Source organism: Rhinopithecus roxellana, chromosome 12 (genome assembly GCF_007565055.1).
Source record: "Rhinopithecus roxellana isolate Shanxi Qingling chromosome 12, ASM756505v1, whole genome shotgun sequence".
Lineage (NCBI taxonomy): Eukaryota > Metazoa > Chordata > Mammalia > Primates > Cercopithecidae > Rhinopithecus > Rhinopithecus roxellana.
The window spans coordinates 119,526,013-119,551,962 of NC_044560.1; the positions used below are offsets into that span (position 1 = coordinate 119,526,013).

At 48.1% G+C, this 25,950-nt stretch overlaps 2 protein-coding genes across 5 annotated transcripts in view; one reads left to right on the top strand and one right to left on the bottom strand.

The window, feature by feature from the left end:
* LOC104680941 (zinc finger and SCAN domain-containing protein 5A) overlaps positions 1 to 25,950 on the bottom strand; it is a 92,676-nt gene that overhangs the window by 59,995 nt on the left and 6,731 nt on the right. The gene's annotated exons all lie outside the window — the stretch shown is intronic.
* EDDM13 (epididymal protein 13) overlaps positions 1 to 25,950 on the top strand; it is a 38,182-nt gene that overhangs the window by 9,845 nt on the left and 2,387 nt on the right. Inside the window, exons 3-11 of the mRNA XM_030913639.1 lie at positions 2,216 to 2,242; positions 6,269 to 6,322; positions 6,760 to 6,777; positions 7,627 to 7,632; positions 12,658 to 12,666; positions 13,033 to 13,059; positions 14,154 to 14,180; positions 20,218 to 20,345; positions 23,085 to 23,122. Of these exons, the coding sequence (XP_030769499.1) occupies positions 2,216 to 2,242; positions 6,269 to 6,322; positions 6,760 to 6,777; positions 7,627 to 7,632; positions 12,658 to 12,666; positions 13,033 to 13,059; positions 14,154 to 14,180; positions 20,218 to 20,345; positions 23,085 to 23,122 (334 nt within the window). The remainder of the gene's footprint in view (positions 1 to 2,215; positions 2,243 to 6,268; positions 6,323 to 6,759; positions 6,778 to 7,626; positions 7,633 to 12,657; positions 12,667 to 13,032; positions 13,060 to 14,153; positions 14,181 to 20,217; positions 20,346 to 23,084; positions 23,123 to 25,950) is intronic.

The window sequence follows — 25,950 nt, forward strand, 5'->3', positions numbered from 1 at the left end:
GCCCAGAAATTGAGCACTCTTTCATGGTCCAAGCTTCAGGAAGGTCCACACATGGCTCAAGGAAAGCTATTAGGTCTGAGAGCTCAATTCAGGTCTACCTGACATCGATAATAATATTTTTTTAGACACAATGACTGACACTTTTGCTTTCTGAGGTCAGGTAGTAAAAGCCACCATCATTGCTGCCTATTTAATAATTCCTAGAGATAGCAATCTGGAACAAGTTAGGTGGAATGAGACCATGGCTTTGTCATCGAGTTTGCAAGATTCAGGGGCAGAAGGCTAGGTCAGGAAGTGAGATGATGACTTGCAGAAAGGGTACAAGGCCCACATTAGGCAGCTTTGCATGTGGAGCCTAATTCTGCTCCTTCTTAGGTGGGGCAATCTTAGAGAAGCCACTTCACCTCTCTGTGCCTACTTTGCAAGGTTAAATGAAGTTATGGTTGCAAAATATTTTCAACTCAAGAAATCCAGACTTCACCACCTCTTTCTGATTCCATGTCCCTGCCCCCACCACACAGACACGTGCACACCCTTATGTATGAATCCAATACTATTAGCATCATCATTATGATTACTTACCTCGTATTACTATTTCTAACTTTACTAAATGTTGCTTTGAGCCAGGAGCTAGGCTCAGTACTCAATTTGCATTATCTTCCTTCTTTACTGACACAGCTCCGAACAGGAAATAATATCTCCATTTTAAAGAGCACAGAGAGTTCATTGATCATCCTGAGGCCACCCACTTAATAAAACGTATAGCCTGGATATCAACCATTCAATGCCCACATCAATATTCCCGACGTTAGGGATTAACTACCAGACGAATTTCAGTGATACCGAGAAAGGTGCTGTGAGCTCCATAAATACAGCACTTTCCACTAGCAAACCTAGCGGGATTCTTCGATAGGTAGGAAGCCTCGCCCCAGGTAACGTTCCCGTTTTGTAGATGAGGAAATGGAGACTTCTAGAAGGAGTCAGAGAGATCTGAGTTTGAGTTCTGCTTTTTCACTCACCAGCCGCACAGGTCTCTGCAAATCACGTAATTCCTTGGAGGTTCACCTGTCCTCGCCAGCAACATGGGGACAATATCTGATCTCAGAGGGCTGGTGTGGGGTAAACAGAGGGACAGAGCTTGGCTCCTCTTTCTAGAGACAGTAAAGGATCATCTTTTCTTCCGCTCCTAGCATGAATGAAGAATGGTTCATGATTGTTGTCCCAACCTCTTTCCCTACTTTGGATGTTCTTCCCTGCATCAAATGCACTGGGGTCTTCAATAATCTCACAGCGTTGTCCCTAACTGCTCACCATGCATGACCCCTTGTGGATTCTACTTCCCAATCTGTTCCCAGCCCCCAGCATCTGACCTTGTTTTTGGTTTTCTGATTATGGCTTCATCTTTGTGACCTCTTGGGGACAACATTCTGGACCATGCACGTAACCTTGGCCACCACACTGACTCTTCCTGGATGGGCTACCATCAGGGATCGTAGGTAAATACTTTGCCACTTCCCAATGCCCTTGGACTGTGCAGTCTGGCAGGAAATTTTGAGCAAGGATTTCTGAGTATCTAGTCTGTGCCTGGACTCATGCTTGGGCGATGGGAGCCCAGAGGTGGATCTGATAGGATCACTCTTTATAAACTCAGAGTCTGGTGGGAAACAGAGACAAGTAAACAGAACTTAGATTAGAGACGAGTGATGCTTGCTATCTTTTTTTTTTTTTTTTTTTTTTTTTGGAGACAGAGTCTCACTCTGTCGCTCAGGCTGAAGTGCAGTGGTGCAATCTTGGGTGACTGCAGTGCCTCTGCCTCCTGGGTTCACGCCATTCTCCCACCTCAGCCTCCCGAGTAGCTGGGATTACTTACAGGCACCTGCCACCATGGCTGGCTAATTTTTGTATTTTTAGTAGAGATGGGGTTTTGCCATATTGGCCAGGATGGTCTTGAACTCCTGACCTCAGGTGATCCACCCACCTCAGCCCCCAAAGTGCTAGGATTACAGGCCTGAGCCACTGCGCCTGGCCGTGCTGTGACTGATAGGGGTAGGAACGGGGATTAAGTGGGAATACTGAGGCATCAGGACTGAGGTAGTATAGCCACACTTCCTGAAGAAGAGAGTTTGTTACATCTGTTGAACTCGGGGAAATCCATTAATGAGAAATATTTCTTTCTGTTGCATTCGCACATCATACTCTACGTCTTCTTCCTCAGGTCTGATGAGCAGACTGTCACCGGACGGTAAGTGTCAGGATTCTATCTTTTGAAGCTGCTCTTTCTTTTCTCTTGTCCGCAAGGTCATGCAGGCTTATTGAGTCATTCACGCTTTTATGTAGAGTCTAAAGAACCCTTCAGGTATTATCCAAGCCCATGTTTTGTTTGAGCTTTGACGTAATGAAAATCTTTATTACTATATAAGGTTACAAGTAGAATTTTGCCTAATAATTATGACGCTGTGGCGTTTTTTAAGTTTTAGAAATAGCATATGCGGCCGGGCGCGGTGGCTCAAGCCTGTAATCCCAGCACTTTGGGAGGCCGAGATGGGTGGATCGCGAGGTCAGGAGATCGAGACCATCCTGGCTCACACGGTGAAACCCCGTCTCTACTAAAAAATACAAAAAACTAGCCGGGCGAGTTGGCGGGTGCCTGTAGTCCCAGCTACTTGGGAGGCTGAGGCAGGAGAATGGCGTAAACCCGGGAGGCGGAGCTTGCAGTGAGCTGAGATCCGGCCACTGCACTCCAGCCTGGGCGACAGAGCGAGACTCCGTCTCAAAAAAAAAAAAAAAAAAAAAAAAAAAAAAAAAAAAAAAAAAAGAAATAGCATATGCACATGGGAAAATAGTGAGGGAACATAACATGAGTGTCAAAATCATTCTCTTCACCACATTCCCAGCTCTGCTCTCTAGAAGCAAGCACCATGTCTAGTCTCACATGTATTCTCCCAAGAAATAGTCACACACATGTACGTACATCCTTACCTCTTCAAGTTAAAAGTATTATGTGTTTTAGTGATATAACTTTATCTCTTTCAACTACTTGAAAAATGCTTCATGTATACTCCCATAATTTAATGACCCTCTTGTTCATGGACATTTACTTTTTTCCTAATACATATGTTTTTAGTTTTTAGTTTCCTTTCACCCTGTTGACTGGGATTCCTAACATATTTTGATTCCAGTTTTGTTTTAATTTTTAAATTATTATTATTAGTATTAGTATTGTAGTTTTAGTAGAGACAGGGTTTCACCGTGTCGGCCAGGCTGGTCTCGAACTCCTGACCTTGTGATCCGCCTGTCTCAGCCTCCCAAAGTGCTGGAATGACAGGCGTGAGCCACCGCGCCCGGCCCAGTTTTGTTTTATTTTGATGTTATTATAAACAGCGCTATAATGGAAATCCTTATCCAGTCATTGCTTTTTTTATTTTGCAAATTCCTATCTGTTAAGTTCCTAAAAGGGAAATGGCTGGGTCAAAGGGTATCTGCCTTTTAAATCTGGACAGATGTTCAACTGTCCAGATTTACAGCCTGTAGGGCTGCTTGTTTCCCCACATCTTCAGCAGCATGGGATATTATCTAACTATTTATTTATTTATTTAGAGACGGAGTCTCGCTCTGCTGCCCAGGCTGGAGTGCAGCGGTGCAATCTCGGCTCACTGCAACCTCTGCCTCCTGGGTTCAAGTGATTCTCCTACCTCAGCCTCCTGAGTAGCTGGGACTACAAGCAACCGCCACCACACCCGGTTAATTTTTGTATTATTAGTAAGGATGGGATTTCACCATGTTGGTCAGGCTGGTCTCGAACTCCTGACCTTGTGATCCACCTGCCTCGGCCTCCTAAAGTGCTGGGATTACAGGCATGAGTCACCGCGTCTGGCCTTGACTTTTTATTTTTGATAATGTGGTGGCCAAAAAAAAATTGCCCCCCACATATTTTTTGTCACAGTTGGACTGAACCCCAACAGGAGTTCTAGCTGCATCTATGCATTGCCAGAACCCCCACATCTATCATTCTTTAAATGGACGCAAAGCTTTTTCCTTAAGTAAATAAACTTGAAAAGGACCCTTGAGGCCGCTTCAGTGGTCAGCCAGTGTTACTATGTGTCGTAAGGAGGAGACAACCGTGAAGATAAATATGGTGAAAACAAAATGTGATCAAATTATAACTAGACACTGTTTTTCTGCCAAGGCTCTTTGTGCGAAGGTTGTTCTCGCTGTTGGGTGGAAATAAAGACTAGCGGTTGGGCGCGGTGGCTCACGCCTGTCACCCCAGCACTTTGGGAGGCCGAGGCAGGCGGTGGGCGGATCACAAGGTCAGGAGATCAAGACCATCCTGGCTAACATGGTGAAACCCTGTCTCTACTAAAAAATACAAAAAATTAGCTGGGCGAGGTGGTGGCGCCTGCAGTCCCGGCTACTAGGGAGGCTGAGGCAGGAGAATGGCGTGAACCCGGGAGGCGGAGCTTGCAGTGAGCTGAGATCGAACCACTGCGCTCCAGCCTGGGCGACAGAGTGAGACTCTGTCTCAAAATAAATAAATAAATAAATAAAAATTTTAAAAAATGTTAAAAAAAAAAAAAAAAAGATTAGCAAGTGTTACGAGTTAAAGATGAGTTAGTGCCATTTTGAGAATTTCTCTCTGGTTCAAAGAGAATTGGAGGGAGAAAAACTTTCTCACCATATGGTACCCAAGGAGTTCAAGCTGAATTCCTGTGTCCACCTGAGATCTGCTCGGCATCACCAAGCACTCATTTCTCACTGCTAGAGATGCCCGGCAGAGCGGATGCTAGTGGGGCTTCCCAATACATCCCTATCTGGAATTTCCACCTGGCTCCACTATTTACCAGCACACGCCACCCAGGACAAGTCTGTTTTCTTCCCGGTACACCAGGATTTGCAGCACGCACTGCACAGTGTGGTTGTGGGATGATAACACGTCAGAAACACTCGGATATTAGGGAGCTGGTGAAAGTGGATTTGACTCCCTCCCACCCCCACCACTCCATGGATTCTGGAGCCCAAAGTCTTCCTTGTGGTTTCTGTCACTCTTGTGATGACGGTTTCTGGGTTCTGTCCCTCTTAGGTGGCTGAACAACCATGCACTTTCTCTGCTTTCCCATCAACCTGGAGGTAGAACTCTCCTCCATGGGTTCCCCCAAGAAATGTGCTGTGGGAAAAATCTTACAGAAACCTATAATGACTGGGTTTTGATGAAGATGAGTGTCAGGAACGGTCCAGCCTCAAGCGCATGGTTCCTCGCCTTACCAACTCTGCTCACCTCTCCTTTGCTTCTCTTCCCGCCTCTCCTCCCTTCCACATCGCCTGCGGAGCTGCACAGTCTCCTTTTAACAAGCTCAATAATTCAGTTCTCCCTCACTCCCATCCCCCAAAATCCATCTAGTCCATAAATATCAGCTCACTGTGCACCAGAAGCTTCCTCCTTGGAATGCAGCCGGACTTTATAAAATGCAAACTGTTCTTACTGCACACGCGAAGTGCATGCCACAAAACCAGGCACCAATCGAATGTAGCCACTGACAGGGGTAACGGCGGCGGGGAGTCGAGGCGGATGTGGCGGGAGTCACAGACTCACAGGGCTGGAAATCATCTGAGTCACTAAACAGGTGGGGAAACTGAGGCCCCGAAGCAAGCAGAACATCAGAGGCAAGGTGGCTTCTAACAGTAGATTCATTCAGCACCTTAAATCAGCCAGTGACTTTCCAAGTATCCCTTTGCCTGGATTCTTTTCCTCCTTATAACCCCTCTGAGAGGTGTAAATGCCACAAAAGTGACCAGCTCGTCCCAGGACACTTCCAGTGTTAGCTCTGAAACTCTCGCATCCTGGGAACCCCTTCGGTTCTGGGCAAACCAGGAGGGTGGGTCTCTTATTTATGATTCCACTTTTCTGATGAGGAGACTGAGGCACGAGGAGATGGAGTGAGTTGCTGATGGTCACGAGGCTGGTGTGGCAGAGCCAAGAATGCAGCATGGGCCCAAATGGGTCCATGGTGTCTGCTGTTCTTAGGATGAAGGCTGAGGCCCTTTGGTTGACCCACAGGGCTCACCGTCACTGAGCTCCAGATACTCTCCAGCCACGTCTCGTGCCATGATCACCTACCATCATGCCCCTGAGGTGGGCTCCTTCAAGCCCCCTGCCGCTGCAGGCTCCATCCCGCCCAGGAAGACGCCCACATTGTTCCCTCTGTCTGCGACGCTTTCCTTCCTCCTCTTCCACATTTCTTCACCCAGCTAACCCTTGCTCATCTTCCAGGTCTCAGACACAACATCACTTCCCTCAAGACGCCTCCCCTGGTGTCCCCGCAAGGTCAGCAACCATCGCCCCCTTAGAGGTTCCCACGGAACCCAGCAGGTCTACCCAGAACACTCGTCCCACCCAAACCCCACTTTTGATGCCTTTGCTCCTGCTTCTCTCTCACTAGTCTGTGAGCTCCCTGAGCATCTGGGTCTGGCCTACCTTGCTTTCCACTGCACCCTCCATACCTTGCGCGATGCCCAGCACACAGGAGATGCCTCATAAACATTTGTTAGAAGGCGTGACTGAGTGCTTGAGTCTGTGTCTTCACCCGTAAAATGAGTGAGTTGGGTTACCCTGTCTCCAGTAGCATTTCCACCTCTACCCTCCTCTGACTGGTCAGGGATGCTCAGTCTGGTTGCTGGTGTCTGGGACCCGTGTCTTAATGCTGATTTCTCTCTGCTCTGCCCCTCCATTGCAACCTGGGCTGCCTACAATCTCGCCTCCAGACAGGACAGAAGAAGAAAGTAAGTACTGTGACAGTTTTTGTCTCTGAAATTAGATTCTCATAACCCCCGCTGGGCCTTCAAACTCCTTTAAGAAAATGCCAGGGGGCCGGGGGGCCGGGCGCAGTGGCTCACACCTGTAATCCCAGCACTTTGGGAGGCCGAGGTGGGCAGATCACGAGGTCAGGAGATTGAGACCATCCTGGCTAACATGGTGAAACCCCGTCTCTACTACAAATATAAAAAACTAGCCGGGCGAGGTGGCGGGCGCCTGTAGTCCCAGCTACTGGGGAGGCTGAGGCAGGAGAATGGCGTGAACCCGGGAGGCGGAGCTTGCAGTGAGCCGAGATCTGGCCACTGCACTCCAGCCTGGGTGGCAGAGAGAGACTCCATCTCAAAAAAGAAAAAAGAAAAAAAAAAGAAAAAAGAAAATGCCGGGGAAGGGTAGGTCCAGGCCCCAGTGTTTAGCCACTGGCCTGGCATCAGGAGCATCATCAGAACACATTCTGCCAAAGAATCTAAGCTATATTGTGCTGGTAAATGTCTAACAACTACCTCTGCAAGGGGAGAGTGGGAAAGGGGGCCCCGGTTTGTAGCGACGGCCACTTCCCACCGTGTAAATACTCTGACCATGCCTGACTTCAGGAGGCTAAGGGTCTGACAGCTGCATTGTACAATTCCTAAATTTTAGTAATTGTCTCTTGTAAGCTAGCTTCCCTTCTCTATTAAATATAAATATGTAAACAGTTTAAAATAGTTTTACAATTTTGAATGGAGGAATACTTGAATGTCCTGTACTGCTGATTCTATTCTCTTGCTCACTCTCCTCCATCCTGACTCCCTGAATGCTGGTTCTGCTCCTTCCTCCAGTAAAAAGTAAGTTATTTTTCCTTTCCTATGGGTCACTTGGAAGTTTTCAGATGCTGGGAAGAAGAGACAACAAGGAAAAGAAGGGAATCTTCGGATAGTTCTTCTCAAGGCAGAACACAAGTTGAGAGGGCCCCTCCCTCTGCGCCCCCCTCTCTGAAAGAGTTTCAGGGTGGGCTGCAAGCCCCAGATGGTGTGGAGAGCCACGAGGGGGTCTGGGGTGCGGTGGGTCTGGGCTACATGCAGGACTAAGCACGCGAGCCCTTGGCATATCACGTCCCCAAGCTCACAGGAGACAAGCAAGCATTGAGTTGCACGTATTTGCTGGGAGGGCCATTGAGAAGAGAACCGAAGAGGGGCACCTTGCTCCTTCCCCAGGCTCTCTCCCCCCTGACCCTGGGGGGAGATGAGAGAGAACCCCGGAGACGCAAAGGGATGCTCTAGTTTCCTCCTAATCTCTGGAAGACGAATCCCCATGGAAACGGAATACCTGGGGCTTCTGTCCACCTGGATTAATGCGTCTCTAAAGGAGTAAAGTCTCAAAGGAGCATCTCGAGTCACCCATCCTGGGCCTCAGCCTATCCCACTGAATCTGGAAGACACTCTATTTCTCTTTTTTGGGAAGGTCTGTTCTGAGAACCACAGGGTGGGAGGAGCTAGGAAGGAGGCATCATTAACTCTTTTCTTTTCCTCTCCTCTCGGTGCCTCCACTGCTGCCCAACAATGCCCACTGGGTCTTCCACTCCTGGCATCTCATCTCAACAGTACTGAAACGTGAGTCTTATTTCACATTTGACCCCTTCTGTTTTGCTCCTGTTCTCATCTCTGCCAAGGGAGGTCCACTCTTAGCCATAGATCATCTCTCAGCTTTTGACCATCTGTTTTTTTTTTTTTTTTAAACTCAAGGACTGAGAAAAAATAGCTAATATTACCATCACCTTCAAATAGATGAGGCGTCTCACGGCAACCAATCCCTCCTCAAATCAGGCATTCATGTAATGCCATGATGCTGATGGTGACGACGGTGATGAAAATTTACAAAGAGTTTTCTAGGTGCCAGGGGCGAGGCACCAGAGCAGCACTTTTCAATGTGTTATGTGTAGTTACTCCCCGCAACTTCTTCACAAGGCAAGTGTTACTCATCTGCACCTGACTGAGGGACAAACGTTAGGTAACGAGGTCAAGGCTGGGCAGCCCAGCGGTGACGGCGGGTTATGGATCCTGGGTTGAGTGACTCAGCAGCTTAACCACGGTGCTGTGCTGCCTCCCACTGCTGTGTGGCTGAGACTCAGTTTCCCCAAGAACATCTCTGACCATTTCATCACGCTGCTCCCTGAAAAAGGCACAGTTTGCCGCATGTGGGTAACACACATTTTTAAAACAGTCTTGAAATGGTAGTAAAATACACAAAACATGAAATTTACTATTGTAATCTGTTTTCATATTTTAGAGACAGGATCTCGCCCTATTGTCCAGGCTGGAGTGCAGTGGTGCAGACCTCCTGGGCTCAAGCGATCCTTCTTCTTTAGCCTACTGAGGAGCTGGGACTACAGGTGTGCGTCACCACGCCTAGCTAATTATTTTTGTTTTGTTTTTGTTTGTTTTTACTTTTTTCTTTTTTTCCTTTTTTGTTTTGCTTTGTTGCCCAGGCTGGTCTTCAACTCCTGGCCTCAAGCAATCCTTCTACCTCAGCCTCCCAAAGCACTGGGATTATAGGCATGAGCCACTGCACCCACCTTAACCACTTCGAAGTGTGCGATTTGGTGGCACTTGGTGCACTCACAATAGTGTGCAACCATCGCCACTGACTCCAGAACTTTATAATCACTGCCCCACCAAAATAAATACCCATTAAACAGTCACTCCCCATTCTCCTTCTGACCTCAGCCCTGGCAACCACCATTTCACTTTCTGTCCCTGCAAGTTTGAGGATTCTAGGTACCTCACTGAAGTGGACTCGTACATGGTGTGGTCTGTGGTGTCTGGTTTCATCACTCAGCACAGTGTCCTCAAGGTTCAGCCACATGGTGGCCTGTGACAGTGCTTCATTCCTTTTCACGGCTGAGTAATACTCCATTGCATGGATAGACTGCATTTTTTAATCCAGTCATCCACTGATAGACTTTTGGGTTGATTCTACCTTTTGGCTGAGGACACACTCTTTTGGTCCACATTCAAAGCCATCTGAACCCCAGTGCTGAGACACCATCCTGTCCATGCCCCGCACCCACCACCAAACCCCACTTCTACGCAGCTTGAGCCTCAATGAAACCCAAGACATCCTGATACGAAAAAACAAATTGAAAAATGGTATCCTGCAGCTCACGAGCACATTCTGGGTACCAGGCATGGGTGAAAGTGCTTGACTCACGATAGTCCCCAAGTCATCGTCCTTGTTTTACAACTGAGAACACTGTGGTAAGACAGGGAGAGTTGCTTGCTCATGGTCACACAGTCAGTCAGGTGCAGAGAATAACATAAGCCCAGCCTGGATCCCGAAACGGTGCTATTAAACAATGCAAACTCGAAAGTGTTGAAAACGGCTCAGACTAACGAGGTCCCTGCCTCATCCCTACACTGGAAGTATTATCATTATAATTGTATGGTGTATATATTGTAAGGAACATAAAATTATGCTAAGAAAGGGAAAGAGGAACTGGCAGAGAGTGTGCACTGTGGGCGCCGGTCCTGACGGCACCACCTCCTAGTTCTGTGGGCTTTGGACCCTCACCCTGAGAGGCTCAGCCCCCGGGTCTGTACAATGCACCTAATAGTTCCAGCCTCATACGGTTGTGAGGAGTAAACAGGATCGTGCACTTGGCAGGATGATTCCCAACTGGGGAGATTTTGCCCCTCAGGGGACACCTGGCAATGCCTAGAGATATTTTTGGTTGTCAGGACTCAGGGAGGTGGTGGGGAGGCTAATGGTATCTAATGGGGGAAGTCTCGAGATGTTGCTAAACATCCTACAATGCACAGGACACCCCACCCCACAACAAACAAACTACCCAGCCCCAAATGTCACTCGTCTGGAGGTTGAGAAACGCCCGCTGAATAGAATGTCTGGCACGGGATAAGAGCTCAGCAAGGGGCTGTGAGGACCACCTCATTTATGTTTGTTCTGAACACTCCCATGTCTGCAGGAGGCCCCTCTGCCCTGCTCCTTTTGCCCCTTTTCCCGGGTCCTTCTCCAGCCTCCGTCCTCATGCTGCACTGACAGCACCTCGCAAACTGAAGGCAGACCCAGCCCTGCTCCAGGAACAAGCAAAACCCAAACCCAGCAAGAAAATCCCAAACACCTGCCTAAGGGCCCACCTGGTGCCAAGCTCTGTGCTGGGCGATTCTCGTGGGTTCTTTCTCTCAGAACCTCACATTAACCCAGGATGCAAGTGGTTCAGTGGAGACAGCCTGAGTTTTAAGGCAAACGGGCCTGGGTGGGAACTCTACTCCCATCATCTATAATGTGGGTGTAACTTACCCAAACTCCCTTAGATTCTATCTTCCTACCTGATTGATGGAGATAAGATTTTTTGCTTGAGAATTCAATGATATAAATCAGGGATCAATCAGCATCTTTTTTTCTTTTTTCTTTAAAGCGCCAAATACTAAATATCTTAGGCTTTGAGAGCCAGGTGGTCTCTGCTGCCACTCACTTACTCAATGCTGCCTTTGTGGCCTGAAAGCAGCCACAGACAACACACAGTGAACGGGCATGGCTGTGTTCCAATAAAACTTTATTTACAAAAGCAGTAGACAGCACCATTGTGAATGGGCATGGCTCTGTTCCAATAAAACTTTATCTACAAAAGCAGGTGTCAGGATGTCCACCCACCAATGAATGGGTAAATAAAATGTGTCTATTCATACAATGGAATGTCATTCAGCCACAAAGGAAGTGCTGACACAGGATACAACATAAATGAGCCTTGAAAACACAGTGCTCAGTGAAAGAAGCTACACGCAAAGTACACAGGGTATGACTCCATCCTTACGAAATGTCCACAGCAGGCAAGTCCACAGACAGGGAAAGCAGTTTAGCGGTTGCCTAGGGCCAAAGGAGAGCGGGGGATGTGCCCAGAGGGATGGGGAGTGACTGCTCAGGGGCACTGGGTTTGGAGGCAGTGGCCAACGGGTACATGGTTTCTTTTTTGGGCGATGAAAATGTTCTAAAATTGATTGTGGTGATGGATGCACAGCTTTGTGAATGGACTAAGAAATACTGTCTTGTACACTTGATGGGTGAATCGTAAGTTATGTAAATTATATGAATATACCAGTCAAGTTGTTATTTAAAAAAAGGTTCAGAAAACAACAACGGGTGGCGTGATGGAATGTGCCACCCCCGGATAAGTATGTAGGTGCCTACATTACAGTGACACAAAATATACGGAAAAAAGGCCCGGCGCGGTGGCTCACGCCTGTAATCCCAGCGCTTTGGGAGGCCGAGGCAGGCGGATCACCTGAGGTCAGGAGTTCTAGACCAGCCTGGCCAACATGGTGAAACCTCCGTCTCTACTAAAAATACAAAAATTAGCTGGGTGTGGTTGCGGGCACCTGTGGTCCCAGCTACTCAGGAGGCTGAGGCAGGAGAATCACCTGAACCCCGGAGGCAGAGGTTGCAGTGAGCTGAGATTGTGCCACTGCACTCCAGCCTGGGCATCGGAGCGAGACTCCGTCTGAAAAACAAAAAAACAAAAACCAAAAACAAATGGAAGAGCTGGGAATGGCGGGGCGGCTTCCTTCCCAGCCTCACCTTGCTGCTGTGCAAATCCTGCAAGTCACCACACGCCCCTCCAACCCACACCATGCAGGCTCTGACTGTCCGCCCTGTTCACTGCTCCGTGTCCTGACTACTCAGCACGACCCACCCAGGGCTCCGCTCTCCTGCGTTCCCATCGCTCTGTCTTCTGATGTGATCTTTCCTTACATGTGGCCTCCTCTTCCATGGCTCCTTGGAACTCCACGCTCTGGGCCTGTCTGCTCCCCTGACCTGTCTTGCCTTCTGGACCCCACCTTCTTCTGGATGGACATCAGAGATCCTAGGTAACACCTCACTCCATGCTTGCCAGGGACTCTGTGGGAAGCTGGTGTGGGAAGAATGCTTTTCAGGGCTGGGCAGGGTGGTGGAAAGCTGAAAGATAGATCTGATGAGCTCATAGCCTCACATCAACTCACAGTCTAAGGGAGGTGGGGAGATGGACAAGGAACAGGCAGTGAAATTACAACAGGAATCCATGTGGCACGGGAGGGAGGTGGCAGTGGGGACAGTTTGAAGGGGACCATGCGGGCAATCCAGCAGGGCTTCTCGGAGGAGGAGCAGCTTGGGGCGAGCCTGCTGCACCTGCTGGTCTGGAAGTGTTTATCACGCTGTCCCTTTTGACTCACGTTGTATGCCCCTATCTTTCTTAGGCTTGCTGAGCCTCCAAGTACTGCATGGTAAGTCTGGTGACTGTGCTATTTTATGTTCACTCCTGTGCACAGAGATATAGAAGTACTGGCTTTTTCTATGGTGGCGGCAGGGGGAGAGGGGACTTAAATATCATCAGACCTTACACTCTTCATCCCCATCATCATCTGCATCATAAATGTTTAATTTGTTTTTATTTGTCCAACAGATATTAACCGATGTTAGCTCTCCTGTACAAAATCATATTCTAGGTGTTAGAGATGCAGCAGACGATAAAACAGATAGAAGTCTGTGACCAGGTGGAATGTGTATTCCAATCAGAGGAGAAAAAGAGCAGTAGTTACAGGTCTGCTGGATGCTATTATGTCCTATGGAGACAATAGAGTAATGGAGATGGAAACGCAGTGCGGGAAAGTTAAGTTTTTTGGCCAGGCGTGGTGGCTCATGCCTGTAATCCCAGCACTTTGGGAAGCCGAGGTGGGTGGATCACCTGAGGTCAGAAGTTCGAGACCAGCCTGGCCAACATGGTGAAACTCCGTCTCTACTAAAACACAAACAATTATTTTGAAACGAATTTTGTAAAAATAGAAAAAATTAGCTGGGCATGGTGGTGTGCACCTGAAATCCCAGTTACTCGGGAGGTTGAGGCAGGAGAATCGCTTGACCCTGGGAAGCAGATGATGCAGTGAGCCGAGATTGTGCCATTGTACTCCAGCCTGGGAGACAAGACCAAAATTCTGTCTCAGAAAAAAAAAAAAAAAAAAGTTTTTAAAGGGCGATCAGGGAACATGACATTTGAGCAAAGGCTTGAAGAAGAAGAGCAGGTGAGCCAGAGATAACTGGAGGAAAGGCATTCCAGGAAGAGAGAACAGTATACGCAAAGGCCCTGAGGCATGAGAGTCCCTGGGATCCAGGGACACAAGGAGACTAACTTTATTCTCTTCTCTCCTCATTCGAGGCACCTGGAAGCGCTATTTAGAGTTTGGTCTCCATCCACTTCATAGTTCACCTGATGATTTATTTTCTTTTCCTTTCTTTTCTCCTCCTCTTTCTCTTCCTCCTTCCCTCCCTTTCTTCCTTTCCTCTTCCTCCTCCTTTTTCTCCTCCTGCTCTTCATTTTTAGAAGAAACAAGTGACTGCAAGGATGAAGGTAAGTGCATGGGGTCGTACGGTTCCTCATCTATAGGACAATGTGTCCCTTCCGTCTGGGCTGTGATAAAAGCCTTAGAAGAGAAGATTTCAGGTAATCAAGGCCAGGGGCTTTGGTACCTGAGAGGCTGCCTTCCTGAAGGGCATCCAAAGTCTGCCCGTCACCTGCCCCTTTTACGCTGCCCATGGGCATCAAGGAGACTCAACATACTGAGATGTGAGTGGGAGATATTTTTATCCCAGCTGCTGCTTCTGTGGACTGTGAGTCCTCTCTTCCCCCACCTGGAAATTACCAGGTTAAGTCCTGGGTGACAGGACTGAGGGCCGGAAAACCAAGGGAAGGAAAACCAGAAAATAGCAGCAAGCCACCAAGTGATCCAGATGGTGGAGATGAGCGGTTTAAAGTAGGTAGAGCTGGGCATGGTGGCAGCACCTGTGGTCCCAGCTACCTGGGAGGCTGAGGCGGGAGGATTATTTGAGCTGGGGAGGTGGAGGCTGCAGTGAGCCGTGATTGTGCCACTGTATCCAGCCTGGGTAACTGAGCAAGTCTCAAAAAAAAAAAAAAGAAAAGAAAAAAAATGCCAGAACAACACTAATCCTCTAGCATTACTGATAAGAAAAAATAGAGGAGAAACAACCTGCCACTATTTGGAAGGAAGAAGAGAGCATCACAGCAGATCTTGCAGGTAACAAAATAACAATAAGGTGATCATTGGAGAAAGTTTATGCCAATAAAATTGAAAGTTTAGATAAAATGGACAAAATCCCCAAAAAACACAAACACAAATTACCAAAAACAAATGATATAAAAAATCTGGGCTGGGCGCAGTGGCTCACGCCTGTAATCCCGGCACTTTGGGAGGCTGAGGCAGGCAGATCATGAGGTCAGGAGATCGAGACCATCCTGCCCAACACGGTGAAACCCTGTCTGGTGAAGTCCTGTCTCTACTAAACATACAAAAAAATGAGCCAGGCCTGGTGGCGGGCGCCTGTAGTCCCAGTTACTCGGGAGGCTGAGGCAGGAGAATCACTTGAACCTGGACAGCGGAGGTTGCAGGGATCCGAGATCGTGCCACTGCACTCCAGACTGGCAACAGAGCAAGACTCCATCTCAAAAAAAAAAAAAAAAAAAAAAATCTGAATAATCCTCTATCTATTAAAGAAATGCCGCGTGTAATTAAATAGCCTTACCACACACACAAAAGTCTTCCAGGATCAAGATAGCTTTTTTTTTTTTTTTTTTTTTTTTTTTTTTTTTTTTTTTTTTTGAGACGGAGCCTCGCTCTGTCGCCCAGGCTGGAGTGCAGTGGCCGGATCTCAGCTCACTGCAAGCTCCGCCTCCCGGGTTCACGCCATTCTCCTGCCTCAGCCTCCCGAGTAGCTGGGACTACAGGCGCCCGCCAGGTCGCCCGGCTAGTTTTTTTTGTATTTTTAGTAGAGACGGGGTTTCACCATGTTAGCCAGGATGGTCTCGATCTCCTGACCTCGTGATCCGCCCGTCTCGGCCTCCCAAAGTGCTGGGATTACAGGCTTGAGCCACCGCGCCCGGCTAAGATAGCTTTAATAGCAAATTAAAAGGAAGAAATCACACTGATTTTACAGGAAATCTTCCAGAAAATTAAAAACAGTCATTTCCCAACTCGTTTTTAGGACAGAATAACCTTCATCAAAGATCTGACAAATATGAAAAAGGAAAATTTCAGGCCAGTCTTTCCCATAAATATAGATGCAAAATCCTAGACTAAATATTAGCAAGTCCAATTTGGCAATATATTACATATTATATTAATATTATATTATTATATTATATTAATATTATATTAATATATTATATTAATATATTATATGTTATTATATATTAAAGAATCATGACCAAATTCACTTCATTCCAACAATGCAACAATGGTTTAATAGGTAAAAACCAATATATGGCATTCCCATTCCCACCTTTATTAACATAAAGGAAAACAAGCACGTTATCATTTCAATAGATACAGAAAAAGAATATGGTAAGATTTTACAGCTTACATGATGTGTATCGAGACAGGGTCTAGCTTTGCGGCCCACGCTGGAGTGCAGTGGTATGATCACGGCTCACTACAACCCTAAACTCCTGGGCTCAAGTGATCCTCTCCTCTACAGTCTCCGAGTAGCTGGGACCACAGGCACGCGATACCACACCCAGCTTACTTATTAAATTTTTTTGTAGAGTTGGGGTCTCCCTGTATTGCCCAGGCTGGTCTCAAATTCCTGGGCCCAAGTGAGCCTCCTGCCTCAGATTCCCAAAGTGCTGGAATTACAGACGTAAGCCACCATGCCCGGCCTTATTCATGATTTAAAAAAAAAAAAAAAAAATCTCAGCTAGCTAGGAGTAGAAGGGAACATCTTAAAATAATAAGGAATAGCCACCAAAAGCTTACAAGGAACAACCTGTTTAAGGCAAAATACAGTTGTCCTTCAGTATCCTCAGGGGTTGGGTCCAGGACCTCCCCGCAGAGAGCAAAATTCCTTGATGCTCAAGTCCGTGATATAAAATAGCAGAGTGCTTGCATTTAACCTATGCTCAGCCTCCTGCACACTTTAGATCATCTCTAGATTACTTGTAATACAATGTAAATGCTCCTTAAATAGTTATTATACTGTTATATTTTTGTATTGTTTTCAGTGTTGTATTGCTTTTTTTTTTGAGAAGGACTCTCACTCTGTCGCCCAGGCTGGAGTGCAGTGGTGCGACCTCGGCTCAGTGCAAGCTCCGCCTCCCGGGTTCACGTCATTCTCCTGCCTCAGCCTCCTGAGTAGCTGGGACTACAGGCGGCGCCACCACACCTGGCTAATTTTTTGTATTTTTAGTAGAGATGGGGTTTCACCACGTTAGCCAGGATGACCTTGATCTCCTGACCTCGTGATCCGCCCGCCTTGGCCTCCCAAAGTGCTGGGATTACAGGCGTGAGCCACCGTGCCCGGCCTGTTGTATTGCTATTTTTATTGGGATTTTAAAAAGTAGTTTTGACCAGTTGTTGGCTGGGTCCTCAGATGTGGAGTCCAGTGATACAGAGGGCTGAGGGTGTAGAACACCTCTGAGATCATAGATGAGACATTCTTGCTATCGCCACTTGCATTTCACACCGGACTGAATGTTCTATGCAGTGCAAGTCCTAGCCAGGCAAGAGAAAGGAAATAATAGACCAGAGGATTGCGAAGAAAGAAAGATGAGCCTCACTTTTGATAGATGTGATTGTGTACCTTTGATTGGGAGGGTATATCTGAGAGGCTTGGGATATGCTGGTGTCGGTGAAATATAATTAAAAACAAAATATCCTCCAAACCCAGAGATCTTCTCCACCGAGGTAGAAGAGAAAGAAAATAGTTTCATTAGCGGGTAAGCATTAAACCAGAATGTGATATGCGAAGAGATTGCAAAGACCGAAAAAAAAAATCACCCTCTTATGTAGTCAAGCAGATACAACTTATTACACACCTGCTCTCAAGATACACAACAGCCAGTGCTCAAGTAAGAGGACTTGATAACTCTATTTGCTGTACATGGTTCACCCTAAATTCACTTGGTTATTGGGAGAGCCACCTGTGTTTGTTCATTGGCTTAATCCAAGGGAAAAACTTTTTATTTATTTTTAAAATTATTATTATTATTTTTGAGATGGAGTCTCGCTCTGTCGCCCAGGCTGGAGTGCAGTGGTGCGATCTCGGCTCACTGCAAGCTCCGCCTCCCGGGTTCACACCAATCTCCTGCCTCAGCCTCCCGAGTAGCTGGGACTACAGGCGTCCGCCACCAAGCCTGGCTAATTTTTTTTGTATTTTTAGTAGAGACGGGGTTTCACCGTGTTAGCCAGGACGATCTCGATCTCCTGGACTCGTGATCTGCCTGCGTTGGCCTCCCAAAGTGCTGGGATTACAGGCATGAGCCACTGCGCCCAGCTAAACTTCTAAAATCTTTATCACAGGAGGTCGATTTGCTACTTGGAGTGAGGTGCCCACCAAAGTTAGGCTCTATTCCCTCCCAACAGGAAGCTGGGGAGAACTGGGTGCTATCTTCCTTGATGTTTACATTTCCAAGGGATGGTTTCCAGGTCCTTAAAAACACCTTCCTGGGTCATAATGCTGGCCGCAGGCTTCCTTAGCTTTGAAAAAGATTAGCGTAAACGTTGAAGAGAGAGAGACTTGCGATGGCAAAAGTTTTCTAAAGTAAATGCTCTAAGCAAGGGGGACGAGGAGGAATCGCTTCCTGAATTTTCTTTCTTTTTTTTTTTTTTGAGACGGAGTCTCACTCTGTCGCCCAGGCTGCAGTGCAGTGGCACAATCTCGGCTCACTGCAAGCTCCACCTCCCGGGTTCACGCCATTCTCCTGCCTCAGCCTCCCAAGTAGCTGGGACTACAGGCGCCCGCCACCTCGCCCAGCTAGTTTTTTGTATTTTTTAGTAGAGACGGGGTTTCACCGTATTAGCCAGGATGGTCTCGATCTCCTGACCTCGTGATCCGCCGGTCTCAGCCTCCCAAAGTGCTGGGATTACAGGCGTGAGCCACCGCGCCCGGCCCGCTTCCTGAATTTTCAACAGGAAGAATTTTTTTCTTTCGATTTGTATTTGCCTGTACACTGGTAATTATTTTTTGATTGGAAACCTGTTTAGACAGACAGGTTTACCTGTTTAAAAAAAAAAAAAAAACTGAGATGTTCTGAATGTAATACTTTTAAAATAAAAATACAACGGAAAAATGTTACACAGGCAAAGAAACACTCGTGCACCACATGAGGTTTGAAATGAGAAAGCGACGCGGTCAGATCTGGTGCTAGAAAGATCCTGCTGGCACTCGTGTGGGAGACGGATGAGAAAGAGAAAGGATGGCATCGGGGGCAGAGGCAGCCATCAGGAGCAGAGCCTGAAGCCTGGGGATGGGGGAGAGGTGGTGGTTTTGTTACTGGAAAGGGGTCCCGATCAAGACTCCCAGAGAGGGGGTTCTTGAACCTCGTGCAAGGAAGAATTTGAGGCAAGTCCATAAAGTGAAAGCACGTTTATTAAGAACTACTAAAAAAATACAAAAAAAAACTAGCCGGGCGAGGTAGCGGGCGCCTGTAGTCCCAGCTACTTGGGAGGCTGAGGCAGGAGAATGGCGTAAACCCGAGAGGCGGAGCTTGCAGTGAGCTGAGATCCGGCCACTGTACTCCAGTCCGGGCGACAGAGCGAGACTCCGCCTCAAAAAAAAAAAAAAAAAAAAAAAAACAAGAAGTAAAGGAATAAAAGAATGGCGACTGCATAGGCAGAGCAGCAGCAAGGGCTGCTGGACCCAGTCTACTTACAGTTATTTCCTGATTGTATGATAAACAAGGGGTGGATTATTTATGAGTTTTCCAAGGAAGGAGTGGAGACTTCCTGGAGCTGAGGGTGCCTCCCTTTTTTAGGCCATGTAGGGGAACTTCCTGATGTTGCCATGACATCTGTAAACTGTCACGGTGCTGGTGGACATGTCTCTTAGCTTGCTACTGCATTATAATTAGTACATAATGAGCAGTGAGCACCCCCAGAGGTCACTCGAATCGCCGTCTTGGTTTCAGTGGGTTTTGGCAGCTTCTTTACCGCAACCTGTTTTTATCAGCAGGGTCTTTGTGACCTGTATCTTGTGCCAACCTCCTATTGTCATCCTGTGACTAAGAGTGCCTTAACCTCCTGGGAATGCAGCCCAGTAGGGCTCAGGCTCATTTTACCCAGCCCCTATTCAAGATGGAGTCATTCTGGTTCAAACCCCTGACAGTTGGGTGAGAAATCTGGGCAAGACAGGGTCAGATTTGGTGACGTCTTGGATGTGAGGTGTGAGAGCCAAAAGGCACTCCTGACTGCCTGGGATATGGTGGTAACCAAGAAGCGGGAAGGTGGCACTGACGGTGGGTGTGGACCAAAATGTCAATTCAGGAGGTAGGCAGAGATGTGAGTTTGGAAATCAGAATGGAGAGACAGCAGTGGCAGGAAGCTCTAGGGCAGGAAGGGATGGCCATCAGCATCAATCATCTCCATGGTTCTCTCCAGTTAAACCCTTCTCAGGCACCACCCCATCCAGGAAACCACTGCCCAAGAGGAAGAACACGTGGAACTTCCTGAAATGCGCCTACATGGTGATAACCTACCTCTTCGTATCCTACAACAAAGGGGACTGGGTAAGAAGAAGGCAGCACGGAGGGGAGGAGGGTGAGGAGGGGAAGGAAAGAGGGAAGTGGGAGCACAGAGGAAGCGAAGGAGGGAGCCTCAGAGGTGCCAAGCAGGAAGTGGTGGGAGACCCCTTCTGTAAAACTCCCTCCTTCCCATTCTTCCTCCCTCCCTCCATCTCTCATTTCATTATTCCTTCCTCTCTCCTTCTTCCCTCTTCTTTCTTCTTCCCTCTCTCCCCTTCCTTCCTCCTTCTCTTTCCTCTCTTCCTTTTTCTTCCCTCCCTTACTTCCTCCATCTCTCTCCTCCCTTATTCTTTCTTCCTTCTCCCTTCATCCCTCCCTTTCTCGCTTCCTTTCTTTTTTCTTCCATCTGCTTCCTCCCTTCCTTCTTCCTTCCCATCTTTCTTCCCTCTCTGCCCTTCTTTCCTTCCTCCCTCCCTTTTCTTTCTCCCTCCTTCCCCCTCCCATCCTTTTCTTCCTCCCCCTTTCCTCCCTCCTTCCCCCTCCCATCCCTTTCTTCCTCCCCCTTCCTTCCTACCTCCCCCTCTTCCTTTTATTCCTCCCCCCTTCCTTTTCTTCCTCCCCCCTTCCTTTTCTTCCTCCCCCTCTTCCTTTTCTTCCTCTCCCCCTTCCTTTTCTTCCTCCCCCTCTTCCTTTTCTTCCTCTCCCCCTTCCTTTTCTTCCTTCTCCTCTTCTTTCCTCCCTCCCTCCCCCCTTCCCTTTCTTTCCTCCCTTCTTTCCTTCCTCCCTCCCTCATTCTCTCTCCCTCCTTCTCTTTCCTTCTTCCCTCCCTCCCACCTCTAGACTGGGATACACGCTACTCCCTTCTGCACTAACACAGTCCCAGGGGCTCCTCTGAAATACTATCACTCATTCTGCCTCTCTCTCTGTTGCTGTCTCTCGCATTTTCTAAGGGACGTTCATAAGGACCAAGCATGGTTGCTGGGGACTCTGATGGTTGAGCTACCTTCAAGAAGGTCCTAATTTTGTAAGGGAGGCAGGCACCCACCGAGAGAACCAGATCGCCAAGAGGTAGCACTTCACGAGCAGGTGCTAGTGCAGGAGGCAGCGGCGCTTACCCTAGCCTAGGGGAAGTGTGGGCTCCTGGAAGGCTTTGTGCAGGAGGCGACACCTCCACTGTGGGTTAAGGACAGGACGGAATTAGCCAGTTGAGGAGGGGAAGCAGGGGAAGCATTCCAGAGGGAACACCATGCGCCAGACTCAGAGAGGTGAACATAAGGCAGAGTGCAAGATACTACAGGCCAGGCCAGGCATGGCGGCTCACGCCTGTCATCACAGCATGTTGGGAGGCCGAGGCAGCTGGATCACTTGAGGCCAGGAGTTCAAGACCAGCCTGGTCAACATGGTGAACCCCATCTCTACTAAAAATACAAAAAGTAGCCGGGCGTGGTGGTGCGTGCCTGTAGTCCCAGCTACTCGGGAGGCTGAGGCAGGAGAATCACTTGAACCCAGGAGGCCGAGATTGCACCAGCCTGGGTGACAGAGTGAGACTCTGAGTCAAAAAATTAAATAGGAAAAAAAAGAAGGATAAGTCACCCTTCATTCATTGATTCAGTCAGTCTTCAAATATTCATGTGTGTAGAAGACCCATCCTAGATGCTGGGGACACAGAGGAGAACAGAACCCATAAGGTCCTTGAGTCCCTGAGGCTCCCATGATTGGGACCGCAGGAGGACTGCAGAGAAACAAGCAACCAGCTCCAAAAAACATAAACTAAATCAGGGTGATATCACAGAGTGAGCAGGGCCACGGGCAGCCTTCCCCAGGCAGGTGACGTCTGGACATAGAGATGAGACAGTGGAAGGATCTTGCCTTCAGAGGAGCTTGGGGGTAACCATTGCGAGCAAAGCAGGCCCAGCAGACCCCCAGGCAGGGACACACTGAGTGCCTTCAAGGAACCAAAGGAACATCTATGTGACCTGAGAGGAGCAGGGCGGTCCAGGTCATGTAAGGTTCTCATAGACCAGACGAGAAGGAAGCTTGTGTTCTAATCTGGTGGACAGCCATCAGCGAGATCCCTTCTGAGTTACGAAAGGATCCTTCTTGGTGCTGCCTGTGGAGAGTGGATCGGAATCAGGGAGAGAGTGGGAGCAGACAGACAGAGAGGAGGCCGGACCAGCCAGGGCAGGAGACGTGGCGGTGCTGGTGGAGAGGAGAACCGTGCCGCAGTTCTACAGGAATTGCTTATGCGCTGGGTGTGAGGAATACGGAAAATGGAGAGAACAGGGCGATGAGCCTGAGACAGAGACTTGAGTTATGCTAGTGGTTCTGAAACGGGGGTGACGTTGCCACCCAGGGGACACTCAGCAGTGTCTGGACCACAGGATTGGTTGTGACAGCTGGAGGAGGGAGCTCGACTGGCATCTAGTGGGCAGAGGCCAGGATGGCCACTCAACATGCCGCACGGCCCAGGACAGCACACCATGACAGAAACAACCCAGGTCAAAACATCAGGAACCTGAGGCTGAGAAACCCCAGCTTAGGGGACTGTGCTGCTTATGGGGATGAGGAGGACTGGCTGGAAGATGGGGAAGAAGGTGGGAGTGGTGAGAGGTGGGCTGAATAGTGAACAAGACCACAGGATGTCACAACCAGAGGGAAAGAGCAGACGGGGAGGACAGGAAAGAAGGGAGAGGGGGATGGGGAGAAAGGGAGGGAAGGAAGGAATTCACTCGCCTCACCCCAGCTGTTTCTTTCTCTGTTCCCGGTTCACTTGTTCCTCCCAAGTGTTACTGCCACTACTGTAACTCGGAACTGGACATCAGGTAGGCTACGGTAGGGAACTGGGCTTTTCCCACCGCTGGGGTGGGGCTGGGGGAGGTTCATCCCAACTGCCTGGCATTTGAGGTAAGGAACAGAGGTGGATTAGGAAGCTGCAATCATAGACACCCAGAAATGCATGAGAAGTCCCAAGTTCATCACCCTTAATTGCAAGCCACTGCCTGACACGGGCACGGAAACACATTGTAAACGACAGGGACACGCCGGGCAGGAGGAACTCCTTTATATATTCGCTCTATCATTTTTTTCACAGGTCTTAGGACTTGTGGCCCAACACACACAACATAAAAGTAACCATTAGTGACTTTCAGTGCACTCACAATATTTTGCGGCCATCACCACTAATCTGTTTCCAGAATCTTCTCATCATCCTCAAAGGGAATCCTGCACCAATGACACCGTCTCTTCCCCCAGCTCCTGGCAACCACTAGTCTACTCTGTCTCTGAGAACTCCCCTATTCTGGTCATTTCATACCCATGGAATCATACACTATGTGGCCCTTTGTGTCCGGCTTTATTCATTTGGCATAATATTTCCAAGGTTCATCATGGTATACCTTGTATCAGGACTGTATTCGTTTCTGCTGGGTAATACTCCACTGCACGGATACAGCACGCTCTGTTTATCCATCATCAGGTAAAGTGCACTGGGTTGCTCCCACCTTTTGACTGTTGTGAGTTGCGGTGCTATGAATTTTTATAAACAAGTTTTGTTAGAATATCTGTTTTAAAATCTTTCGGGGTACATGCCTAGGAGTGGAATTGCTGGGTCATATGATAATTCTGTGTTTACGACGACTCACTGATGCATCCTGGATGCAGTGGTGAACAGGGCAGACAAGATTCCTGTGCTCACAAGAAAACAATTAGATGATTACAGGTAATACTTAGAGCTACAGAGGAAGAGCTCAGGATATGATGAAAAAGAGAACTAAAGAACCTTGCCCTGGATAGTTGGGTGATGAAGGAAAGCCTCTTTGGGAAAGTGACATTGAATCAAAGGCCTGTAGAACAAGGGGTTGTCAGATACACAGAGAACTCGTGAAAGAGGCTCTAGGTGAAGGAACTGGCTTGTACGAAGGTCCTGGGGTGGAAAGTGGCCAAGATGTGCCTGGAGTCAGAATAACAGGGGCAGGAGAAGGGGGAGGGCGTGGGAAGGCACTGTGGGAGGAGTGTGGGTGACGTGCTCAGCAGACCACGTCAGACCTGGAAGATTAGAGTAAGCATTTTAGACTCAACCCTAAGAGCCATGGGAAGCCACGGAAAGGCTGTCAGTGGGAAAGAGACACGTCCCAGCGACATCACGTGCAGAGGCCAGTTAAGAGGCTACTCAGTTTCCATGAGATGACGGTAGCCTGGTCAAGGCTAGGGTCCAGGGTAGAAATAGAAAGTACTAAAGACAGATGGGAGATTTCTCTTCCCTCGATAGCAACAAAGAGGGTCCCTCCGGCCTCTCCCGTATTGCCAGAGAAAGTACTAAAGCCAGATGGGCGATTTCTCTTCCCTTGATAGCTACAAAGAGGCTCCTCCCTGGCCTCTCCCACATCGCCTGCCTTTCATCCTCTCCCTGGCATCCCCAGTGCCTTTTACACTAAAAAATGTCAATATGGGCCGGGCGCGGTGGCTCAACCTGTAATCCCAGCACTTTGGGAGGCCGAGACAGGCAGATCACGAGGTCAGGAGATTGAGACCATCCTGGCTAACACGGTGAAACCCCGTCTCTACTAAAAATACAAAAAAACTAGCCGGGCGAGGTGGCGGGCGCCTGCAGTCCCAGCTACTTGGGAGGCTGAGGCAGGAGAATGGCGTAAACCCGGCAGGTGGAGTTTGCAGTGAGCTGAGATCCGGCCACTGCACTCCAGCCTGGGCGATAGAGCGAGACTCTGTCTCCAAAAAAAAAAAAATCAAATCGATCATGTGATAAACCTGCACCCCCTGCTGCACTCCTGCTTTAATCCACCAGTGGAAACTCATCAACTATGACGAGTGTCTTTCAAACTTTAAAAGAAAGAAAACCGAAAACACTTTCCTACTGAAATCTTACATGGAATCCCAATATATAAAAAATTCTAAGTTGCTTTTCATTACCAGAAGTACTTTTCCTAAGGTTAACTGTGTGACATTTACTTATTATGAAATGAGGTGATGAGATTTGGAAGCACAGGGTACAGAAGGCCTTTGCTGTCTTACGTTACTCTCTATTACCCTGTATCTTGCAGTGTTTCCTTTTAATTGTTCATATGGAGAAAAATCTGAATGCACAGAGATAAGTCACTGCAAACAGTAACAGTTGTCTAACAGTTGGCCTTGTGAACTCTATATGCCCTTCAGGTAATAAAAAAATCTTTCCAAGGTCTGTATGTAAAACATGCAACAGGTTGGTGTGGCTCTCCAGTGAATAAAAACTTCAGTCCATGTGCTCTATTTTGGGTACACACCCATTTTAAAAAATAGTTTCATTTTTGAAATGAAAAAGCAAACCTTTGTAGAATTCCTAAAAGATCCCAAGTTTTCAGGGAACCTGGCAGGAAGCCTCTGCCCCATTGATCAAGTTCAGCTCCCTGGCATGGTACCCGAGGGTTCTCAGGCTCCAAGCTTCTCCTGCTTCTCTAAACTTTTCTCCACTTCTCTTTATCCCCCCACCCACATTCCATCCCCTGTCCATATTAAACCATGTCTTTTTCTTTTGTTTTTTTGAGTTAGAGGCTCACTCTGTCACCCAGGCTGGAGCACAGTGGCCCAATCTCAGCTCACTGCAGCCTCTGCCTCCCGGGTTCAAACGATTCTCCTGCCTCAACCTCCCTAGTAGCTG